Source organism: Myotis brandtii, unplaced genomic scaffold (genome assembly GCF_000412655.1).
Source record: "Myotis brandtii unplaced genomic scaffold, ASM41265v1 scaffold975, whole genome shotgun sequence".
Classification (NCBI taxonomy): domain Eukaryota; kingdom Metazoa; phylum Chordata; class Mammalia; order Chiroptera; family Vespertilionidae; genus Myotis; species Myotis brandtii.
This window is the reverse complement of record NW_005372049.1, coordinates 1000592-1010717: the sequence shown is the minus strand read 5'-3', so window position 1 is coordinate 1010717 and position 10126 is coordinate 1000592. Positions and strand designations below refer to the sequence as shown.

The following is a 10126-nucleotide window of genomic DNA, read 5'->3' as shown; positions in this document are numbered from 1 at the left end:
GGGGCGGGGCGTACAGAGGGGGCGGGGCACGGCCACAGCAGCTCCCATTCAGTGAGTGGTTACTAAGTGTCAGGCGCCCTTTCAGGCCATTTCACATGCAATCCTCACAGTGGCACCGAGAGAGTATATTCATCCCCGTTTCACAGACGAGCTCACTGAGACCCAGGTTACAGCCTGTGTGAGTGGCTTGGCTAGTGGGTGACGGAGCCTCCCTTGGGAACCAGGGGTGTCTGGCTCCAAAGCACATGACTAAAAGTGGGTCCCACCCTGGCCGTGTCTCCTGGGGCTGTGGGCTCAGGCTCCCTGCTCCTCGGGGAACAGAAACCCCCCAGAGGGGACCGTGCCCAGCATCTCAGCACTAAGCACTCTTCTGCGGTGATTTCATTCCTAGATTTTCCAAAATAGCCTCCAACACCCAGAGTCGCAGGACTTTCATCAAGTCGGTGCCACCGTTCCTTCGGACCCATGGCTTCGACGGGCTGGACCTGGCCTGGCTCTACCCTGGACGAAGGGACAAGCAGCATCTCACCTCTCTGGTCAAGGTGCTGGTCGGGTCTGGGACAGGGGCAGGGAGGCAGCCCAAGCATCTCCAGGGACCGGGGAGAGCAACCGTCCACACAGATCGCCCACAGCACCAGCCCTGGCACGTTCACTCTGGTCTCGTGTGCCTGCTGGGACAGAGCGCAGACCAAAAGGCAGTCCCCTGGAGTCCAACTGGGATCTCGCGGTCCCTCCAGGGCAGGAGTCACTGAGTGACGGGGTAGGGGGTGGGCACGAGATGAGCCCTAGGATAGGCCTGGGGACAGGACCACTGAGGCGCCACCCGTGGTCCCCGGAGCCCCTCAGGGGCTGTGAGGTGCTCAGAACTGGCCTCCCAGCACCGGGCTCTCTCCCACCCCCGGGACCCCTTCCACCTGCGGCCTCCCTCCCACCAGGAAATGAAGGCTGAGTTTGTAAAGGAAGCCCCGAAGGAAAAGCAGCCGTTGCTCCTGAGCGCCGCGGTGTCCGCCGGGAAGGCGACCCTGGACAGAGGCTACGACATGTCCCAGCTGGCCCAGTGAGTCCCCGCCACCTGCCCTCCAGGGGAGCCAGAGGCGGCTCAGGAGGTCACGCTCCCTCTCTGCGTCTCGTCTCCCTGTCCGTCGTGGGCTGGACGGAGGGGGGTGGAAAGAATGGGACTCGGGTGGAGAGCCTGGGAGGACTTCCCGGAGAGGGTGGTGGATTTTGGAAAATCCGCGACTGGGTTGGGTGGATGGCCCTCTCTTCCTTTCCACTTGGGTCTTGTACGACGGTGGAGAGAGTGGCCGGGCAGGAGTTTGCGGGAAAGGAAGTAGGAGGAGCTTACACACCAGCCAGCCGAGCCGCCCAGCGCTGTCCGCAGGAGGCTGAGTGCTCCTCCCTGAGTGGCTTTTCCTTGCCAGGTGGTCAGGGCAGCCTGAGAGGCTCACTCAGGCGGGTCCCCCTGTTCCTCAGCCTGCCCCCCGAGCCCCAAATGAGGAGCAGCCACAGCCAAGGGCCTGATGGCCGGTGGGGCTAAGGCCTGGGCCTCAGGAAGCCAGGAGTGAAGGACAAGGGCTCTGCTATGACGTCAGATCTTCTTTACCACATTCGGGGGGTGAGACTCAGAGCCTAAATGCACCATGAGGAGGGGAGGACTCAGGCATTTGCCCCCAACACCTGACGCTCAGGTCCACGAGTCCATCTGCTGCCTCTTGTGTGCGTGTCCAGGTCTGGTGCCCTCTGTCCTGCTGTCTGTTGATGACACTTTTTTTTTTTGTTTGTTTGTTTGTTTTTTCTTTTTTTACCCACACCCACACTCACACCCACACCATGAGCATCATGTGACACGGGAACAAAGGGAGTTAAATAAAAGTTCAAGATAGGGGAAGGAGAAAGGAAAATGTCCTCAAGAACCTATCATGTGACCCGGCCACTCTCTGCTAGACGATGTGTGTGTGTTACTGACGATGATCCTGAGAGATAGCATTTTTAAAATGTTTTCCAAGTTGATGACACTTTTTTAAAAAATATTTTTTTATTGATTTTTTACAGAGAGGAAGGAAGGGGGATAGAGAGTCAGAAACATCGATGAGAGAGAAACATCGATCAGCTGCCTCCTGCACACCCCCCACCGGGGATGTGCCCACAACCAAGGTACGTGCCCTTGACCGGAATCGAACCTGGGACCCTTCAGTCCGCAGACCGACGCTCTATCCACTGAGCCAAACCGGTCAGGGCTGATGACACTTTTTTAAAAATATATTTTTATTGATGTCAGAGAGGGAGAGGGACACATAGAAACATCAATTCTGAGAGAGAATCATGGACCGGCTGCCTCCCGCACGCCCCACACTGGGGATAGAGCCCACAACCCGGGCACGTGCCCCAACCCGGAATCAAACCCTGACCTCCCGGTTCGTAGGTCGACACTCAACCACTGAGCCACGCCAGCCAGGCAGCTGATGACAGTTTTAATCTGTTCTCAACACAATGAACTGGAGGGGTCCGGTCTGGGAGCCTGGACAGTGGGTCACTGGGCGCGACTGGGTTGGGTGGATGGCCCGTCTCTCCAGTCTGCCCTGCTCACATCCCGCGGGACTGGCAGATTCTCTAGTTCCCACCTTGCTCTCCCTCTGCTCCCACAGACACCTGGACTTCATCAGCCTCCTGACCTACGACTTCCATGGAGCCTGGCGCCAGAGCGCGGGACACCACAGCCCCCTGTTCCGAGGCCAGGAGGCCCCAAGTTCTGACAGATACAGCAACACTGTGAGTGGGGGAGGGTCTTCGGGCCCAGGTCATAGATGCGGAGACTGAGGCCCAGGGGCCACGCGTCCCCACAGTCTGAGAACAGAGGGCGCCACCCCTCTGTGGAGGAGCCAGACCTCAACTGACGGCCCCGGGGGGCGCGTGCAGGCCGAGGGGGGACGAGAGGATGGGGGGCCGGGGCTGAGGAGGCCGGTCGGGTCTAGACCTGCCTTTTGCTGACCGTGGAGCCTGAGCCCGCCACCCGGTTTCACAGCTGTCGTAGCTGCCACTCCTCCCTGTGCTCAGGAGGCTTTTTGAGACCCCAGCTGTGCAGTGCCCTTTAGACCGAGGTTATGGTCCCTGGGAGGAAGGGGAGCCCCAGGTGTGTGTAGGACAGACTGACGGCTCCACTGTCCTCCCCCACCCCCCAGGACTACGCCGTGGGCTACGTGCTCAGGCTGGGGGTCCCGGCCCAGAAGCTGCTCATGGGCATCCCCACCTTCGGGAGGAGCTTCACGCTGGCCTCTTCGAAGATCGGAGTGGGAGCCCCCATCTCGGGGCCCGGGCTGCCCGGCCAGTTCACCAAGGAAGGCGGGATCCTCGCTTACTACGAGGTGTGACTGGGGAGAAGGGAGTTCCTGGGGAAGGTGAGCCGCGCCCACCCCCTCTGCTCTCTCCGTGTTCCAGGGGACTGGCATCCAGGCTGAGGGGAGTCAGGCATACCCAGTCTTCCTCTGTCCGCCAGCCCCAGGTGCTTTGGTTTCTGGCGGCCTCTGCCGTTCGCAGCCAGGACCACACAGCTGGGGACATGGGCCTCTGCTCCCACAGCGAGCGGGCAGCCAGGCGTCTGCCGAGGGCACATGTGCCTGCAGGCTGAGAGGCTGGAGGAGTCGCACCCTGTGCCCTGCAGCCCCTCACACCCTGACTGTCCTCTGCTCAGATCTGTGACTTCCTTCGTGGAGCGACCGTGCACCGACTCCTTGACCAGCGGGTCCCCTATGCCACCAAGGGCAACCAGTGGGTGGGGTACGATGACCAGGAGAGCGTCAAAACCAAGGTAGGTCTCACAGGCCAAGCCCCAGGAGGGAGAGGGAGAGGAGCCCAGGGTGCCCTGCTGCAGGGCGATGCTGAGTCACCTGGGGCGGGGCCAGGACAGCAGGTCCCCCCTACGCACATCAGGCAGGTAACCCAGCGCTGCCCCTCTGGGCCTCCCCTGCCAGGTGCAGTACCTGAAGAACCGGGGGCTGGCAGGAGCCATGGTGTGGGCCCTGGACCTGGACGACTTCCGGGGCACCTTCTGCGGCAAGAATCTGCACTTCCCCCTCACCAGCGCCATCAAGGAAGCCCTGGCTGCCGCTTAGCGCTCTGTCCGTCCGTCCGTCCAGCACACGCTGGGCAGGGCACTGCTCCCGGGGTTCTTGCTGCTCAGGAGCTGGTCACCTGCCCCGCTGCACCTCAGTCTCCTTCCCTGGCCCTGCAGAGGGTCCAGCTCTGAGCTCTGCGCTCAGCTTTGTGGGCTTGCAGGCGGTGGCGGAGCTGTGGGCAGTGAGGGCTGGAGCCCCACAGTGTCAGGCAGGGACAGCGCATGTTGAGGAGTGAAAACGCCACTCCCTCCCCGGGCCTCCTCGGCAGAGGCCACACGAGCAAGCTCCTCCACCCAGCACAGACGTCATGCAGGAAGCAGTGACCACACAGATCCAGCCTCCGCATGCCCGGCTTCAAACCTCCACCAGGAGCGTCCTCGTGCCTCCCTCCCAATCCCCAGCTGCTCAATAAAGCACCAGAGCTTCTGTATTGGCATTTGCTGACCCGTCTCTGAGGCCTATGGGCTCCTCTCTCCCCTCTCGTCTGGGTTCCCCTCTCCCAAGTTTGGGGGCCCTGAGCTTGCAGAAGGGGAGGCCAGCGTGATCACTGCCAGGGCCTTGGGAGTCCTCAAAAGAGGCAGCCTCTTCAAACCCGCCTGCCTGGCTCCACCCGGCAGGGCTGAGAGCGTCCACTGGAACTCACTGTCATGCAGACCTCTCGCCTCAGCTCCTTGTTGAGAGAACCCTGTTTCTGTAAGGCCAGCAGGAAGGAGAAGGAGGGACGCCCAATCCTAACCCTTCCTCTGCCAGGGGAGATGTAGGCGCCAGCACAGGGCCAGGCTGCAGAGCTCTGACTCAACTCTCCAGCTGGAAGGAGACACCAGGTTGCATCACGCATCCTCCCTTCGCCCAGGTCTAGATCCAGCCTCTCCATGGTCCTGCCATTCCCAAGGGCTCACCGCCATGGAGGGGCCCCTCCTATCACCACAGCAACCCCGTCCCCTCATCTCTCTCCTGGGACACACTGAGCCCTCAATCCAGCAGGGCTCCTCAGCTAGGCTGGCCTGAGACATGGGGTGGGCAGGAGGGGACGTGTGGGATGACGTGCTGTGCAGCCAGAGAAAGTCCTCGAAGATTCATTCGTGGAGGCTCTGATGTTTGGACTCTGTGACTTGGCCAGTGGTTTGTGACGCTAGTTTGAGGTGCAGGGAAGGAAATACCGATTGGCTGCATTGAAATCTGAACCAGCTGGAGCTGGGCAGATGCAACTGGTCTCAAGGTCACAGCTCAGCCAAAGGCACAGAAGGTGGGGACCTGGCCAGAGCCTCGGGGTACGTGACATTTCCCCACCGGCCAGTGGGGCCAAGCTTCCCTAATCCCTGAAAGAAATACAGGCCATGCATGCGTTCGTGTGTACAGGGTACCCCACCACACAGGGTCTTTGAAAGCCGGGCCTATGAGCCCTCCGGGGCAGCCACCCCTCCACCCTGCCCCCTGGGCCAGCCTTCCGCCGACTGGGACACGCCCGGCAGGGGTGACTCAGGGTCCTGCACTTAGTCACGTTCCCTTATAGCTGCAGACTCAGCGCAAGGGCTGGGGATCGGTCTCCAGGGCCCACCCCCTGCCCGGCAGGACCCTGAGTCGCCTGGCACCGGCCCCCAGGCCACTCCCCACAAGGACACCAGGGGAGAGGCAGCCACACGCGCATGGCCTCACCCCGGCGACAGAGAAGACGGTGCCTGCGGCTGAGGACCTACATAAGCTACACGTGTCCTGGACTTGACATGGGGGCACCGTCCAGGCTAAAGCCTGCCTGGCCTGTGTTTCTTTCATTTAAAGAATTGCTTCATTGTGAAAACTTGTGTAGCCGCCACCCAGGACAGGAAACGAGACCTCAGAAATGCTCCTCGAACTCCGCTCAGGGCAGCCACATCCGGCTTCCTCCGTGGTCTCGCCACCTGGGGACGCCTCTGGAAGCAGAGAGCCGGCCACTGTCTGCGTCTGCATTGGATGTGGTTGGGGTGACAGCGTGGTGCTTTGTGGGTGCAGACTCTCTCACAGTCGCCTACGCACCCCCCGCCGGGGCAGCGCTCTCTGAGGTGCCAGCTGTGGCGCATGATCCTGTGGGGACGGTTCCTGCAGGGCTGTCTCCCGAGAGCCCCGGGCCTGCACCTCGGGGCGTGGAGTGTGCACTGTGCTTGGTCCCATCTCACATTTTCCAAAGGGATTCCTCCGTCCACAGCCTAGTCCATACGTCCAGCAGCAGTAAGAGCTCTGGTCTCCGTCTCCCTGACCCTACTGTTGTCCGGATTTAGATGGTCACCAATCTGACATGTTAGGGATGAACGAACCAACAACTACAAATATGTACCTGCCTCATTTCCTCCACTGCCAATGCCCACGCCAGGCCCTGCTTTGAAGCATCTAGAAGGTTCCGAGTGCTGGCTTCCTCCATGGTCCTTCCCACTCCTGCCTTACTGACATGAACCACCCCAGGGCTGGGGGTCTGTCAGCGGTGCTGTGACAGGTGGGGCAACGGAGGCCCCAAGAGGGTCCTGCCAGCATCTCAGAGAGGCAGTAACAGGGCCCTGGACCCCCTTCCTGGGATCCCGTTGCTGAGAGACCCACCTTGGCACCCCAACTCCTCCCTCTCTAGGGCCCTCGGCAGCATACAGCACAAGGGAGACCCCCGGGAATGGGAGGGCAGGGGCACGGCTCCCAGGGGAGGCTATTTCAGGCAATCTGGGCCCCAGCCCCAGGCTCCGGGGCCTGGCCACACGTGACCCCCAGGAGGCCAAGGCGGCCTGAGCTGGGTTCACCCTCCAGATGGAAGCTCTCGTTGCCACTGCCCTGACCCCTGGCACCGGCCACTGCCAGCGTCCTATCTCACCCATCTGTGCCTTCCTCCCATCTGGGCACCAGCACCCTGGCTGCTGGGAGCCAACCCGGGTGATGGACGACACAGTGCCCTCTCAAGGGACCCTCCGTCCCTCCCCCAGAGCTATTCCTGGCCGAGGCGCCTCCCCACTCCCAGCCCCCACCTGGCCTGACCCCACAGCTGGGAACCATTTGGCCGGGGGTGGGGCAGCCCTGCCTATATAAGCCTGGTCCTAGGTGTCCCAGGCACCCTGGAGGCCCAGACCCTCCACAGCTGACCTCTGCACACTCAGCCTGACCACAGCCAGCCCGGCAATGACAGCGACCTCGCAGGCCCCTGACTATGGTCCGGAGGAGCCCGCCCCCGAGGTGCCCAAGGTGCCCACAGAGCCCTCAGGAGAAGGGGCAGCATTGAAGGCCTCAGGGGAGGAGCAGGCTCCAGCAGCAACCTCTGAGGCTCCTGCCCCCGCAGCCTCGCAGGCCCCTGACCATGGTCCAGAGGAGCCCGCCTCCGAGGTGCCCACGGAGCCCACGGAGCCCACGGAGCCCTCAGGCGAAGGGGCAGCATCGGAGCTCACAGGGGAGGAGCAGGCTCCCACAGCAACCCCTGAGGCACCTGCCCCCGAAGCCACTAAACCTGCACCTCGAAGTGAAGGTGACCAGAGCGGGGGCAGGCAGAGGAGGGAGGCAGGCAGGGCCGAAGATGGGGGGACTCTGGGCACACACCTTTCCTCTCCCCTCCTTCTCCCACAGACGTGCCCAGTGTCCCGCTGCAGCTGACCATCGAGGACGTGAGCGACTGCTCGGTGACCGTGAGCTGGGAGCCTCCGGAGAGGCTGGGGAGTCAGGGCCTCCAGGGCTACCTGCTGGAGCTTCGCAAGGAGGGAGGTGAGCTCTGGGCAAAGCCCCGCGGGCACCAGAGAGTGGGCTTGGGGGCCGCCAGCCCCAGACCCCACTCCGTGCCGGGAACGCGAGGAGGCAGAGGGTCAGCGTGTCCCCAGGAAGTGCTTGTCCCCCAGCTCCAGGGAGCCCCTGAGTGACAGCACCGGGCACTGCTCTGGGGAGAAGTGAGGGAGGGGCTGCCTCTCAGAAGACCCCGCGGGGGGAGGGCAAGCAGCAGGCAGAGCAGAAATGGGACACATTCCTGTTTCCACCTCCATGGCAGCCAAGCTCAGCCTGGCCTCGGCCTCTGACCCGACCTTGCTGTGCGACTTGGCCACTGTGTCCACTCTCTGAGCTGGAGAACCCTCCTCTGGCCACTCGCCCAGCCCTTCCATCAGGTGTCCTCCATGCGTAGAAACGAGGGGCCAGGAACGGGAGGAAAGGGGAACTAGGCCCAGCTCCTCGGCGAGATGGGTGCCCGTGGCCACGAAGCCAGGGCCTCCCGGCCTCTCGCTCCTCAGCCTCGGAATGGGTGCCCGTGAACGCCCGGCCCATGATGGTGACCCAGCAGACCGTGCGGAAACTGGCCCCGGGAGACAAGTTCTTCTTGCGCGTGGCTGCCGTGAGCCCTGCGGGAGCCGGCCCCCCCGCGACGCTGGACCAGCCCATCCACATCCGGGAGATCATCGGTAAGGCCTGGCGTCCCACCCCCAGCCCGTCCCAGGCACTCATGGGATGGATGGAGAAGCTGAGGCCAATGGGCAGAGGGGACAGGCAGTCATTCCGTCCCTATCATGCGCACAAGCCACGTGCTGTCGCCATCTTGCCTTTAGAAAGTTCCAGGTTCCCAGCAGCAAGGACCCTCTGAAGGTCCAAGAGCCCATTTCTCTGAGTGGCCCATCACCCAAGCTTTGGGGAAAGGGTATCCTGACCCCAGAACGAAGGCTCAGCTCCCCTGGTCACCTGCCTCAGGGTCCCAATGCCACACTCATTCTGCCTGTCCTCCTGTCTAGTCTCCCCCTGAGAGCCATGAGCGCTCCTTCCTGCTCCTTCCTCTGGCCTGGGTTCCAGAGCTCCCCTGGGGTCCAGGTCTCTGGTGGGAGGAAGACAGGGCCCTTAAACGGCCCATGAAGGTTTCTCCATCCCCAGAGAGCAGCACCACCCTGGGGACCTGGGAGCCCAGCTGTTTCCCTTGCTAAGGTTTCTATTTGTGGGGGCACCAGCCTCACACCTTCCCCTGTTCCCTGCCAGAGCCGGTCAGGTTTCAGTCTGTTCACGGCCGTGAGTCATTCCTTCGGCTCCAAGGTCTCTGGGGACAGCCCAGGGCGCAGTGAGGAGAGGTACAGGCCAGCAGGTGGCTGAGGCCTCCTCACCTCCGTCCTTGCTCCACACCTCCAGCCTCCGAGGGGGAACCCACAGGTCTGAGCAAGGCCTCCAGAAACAGGGGTTTTCATGGCCACAGGAAGGGTCAAGCTTGGGTTCAAGGCGATAATCTCAGCTCCAGGGCCTGGGAGATGTGACCACGGGAACTTAGAACCCTTGGCTGTCAAGCTGGTCCCCAGGGTCAGGGACTCTGGGGAGACCCAGGCTCCGGTGCAGCCGCTCCCAGAACCTGCCTCCACACAGGCCCTCTCCTGCCTCCAGGGGGCAGGGAATGTTCTCCCTGGTTTTCAAAAGCCAAGGGTGCTCCCAGCCTTTGTCTGCAGCGCAGACACAGAGACCTGTAGGGAAGGCCCTGGACCTTCCCCGGGGCCCCAGGGAGCTCAGGCTCTGCGAGGCCGCAGGGCCCGGCCTCTACCCGAAGCCCAGCGCTGACAGCCAGCCTCGGCCCCTGCTACTCCGCGAGAATTCCTCTGGCAGCTGAGAAGGGGATTTCCTGGAGAGAAGAGGGGAGAGACTGTGAACAAACAGGGACCAGCCAGCCCTCCTGGTGGGCAGGGCAGGGTGGGGGCCTGTCCAGGTTCCTCGGCTGCTCAGCTGTCCCTCCTTGGCCACCTGCAGCTGCCAAGCATTCCACCCGAAGCTCCCAGAGCCAAGTGCCCACACAGCTAATCCTCGGAGACACAGTGTTCCTTCTCCCTGTCTCCTCCCTCCGCCCTGTGAGCCACCAACTGCCGCCACCTGTCCGCCCAGAAGCCTCAGTCACCACCCCCACCCCCGCCCGGGGCAGCGGCTTGGCTGCGCTGCCTCCCTAGGAATGCCCGTGGTGCAGGGCTGCACCTGGTTGGGTGATGGTCAGGACCGTGGTGTCCTGTCCTCGTAGATTCCAGAAAGGCTTCCCGACTGAGAGCCTGGATGGTGGCGGGGGGAGGGGG

The 10126-nt window shown here is 62.7% G+C and overlaps 2 protein-coding genes across 4 annotated transcripts in view; both read left to right on the top strand.

Annotated features, from left to right (window-relative positions):
- Positions 1–4548, top strand: part of CHI3L1 (chitinase 3-like 1 (cartilage glycoprotein-39)) — a 7253-nt gene extending 2705 nt beyond the window's left edge. Inside the window, exons 4-9 of the mRNA XM_014533418.1 lie at positions 392–542; positions 936–1057; positions 2646–2769; positions 3180–3362; positions 3689–3805; positions 3969–4548. Of these exons, the coding sequence (XP_014388904.1) occupies positions 392–542; positions 936–1057; positions 2646–2769; positions 3180–3362; positions 3689–3805; positions 3969–4109 (838 nt within the window). The 3' untranslated portion in view covers positions 4110–4548. The remainder of the gene's footprint in view (positions 1–391; positions 543–935; positions 1058–2645; positions 2770–3179; positions 3363–3688; positions 3806–3968) is intronic.
- Positions 4549–6086: 1538 nt separating this feature from the next.
- Positions 6087–10126, top strand: part of MYBPH (myosin binding protein H) — a 9075-nt gene continuing 5035 nt past the window's right edge. For all 3 annotated transcript variants that reach the window (XM_014533417.1, XM_014533416.1, XM_014533415.1), the window contains exons 1-3: positions 6087–7584; positions 7683–7817; positions 8333–8500. In XM_014533417.1, the coding sequence (XP_014388903.1) occupies positions 7245–7584; positions 7683–7817; positions 8333–8500 (643 nt within the window). In that variant the 5' untranslated portion in view covers positions 6087–7244. The remainder of the gene's footprint in view (positions 7585–7682; positions 7818–8332; positions 8501–10126) is intronic.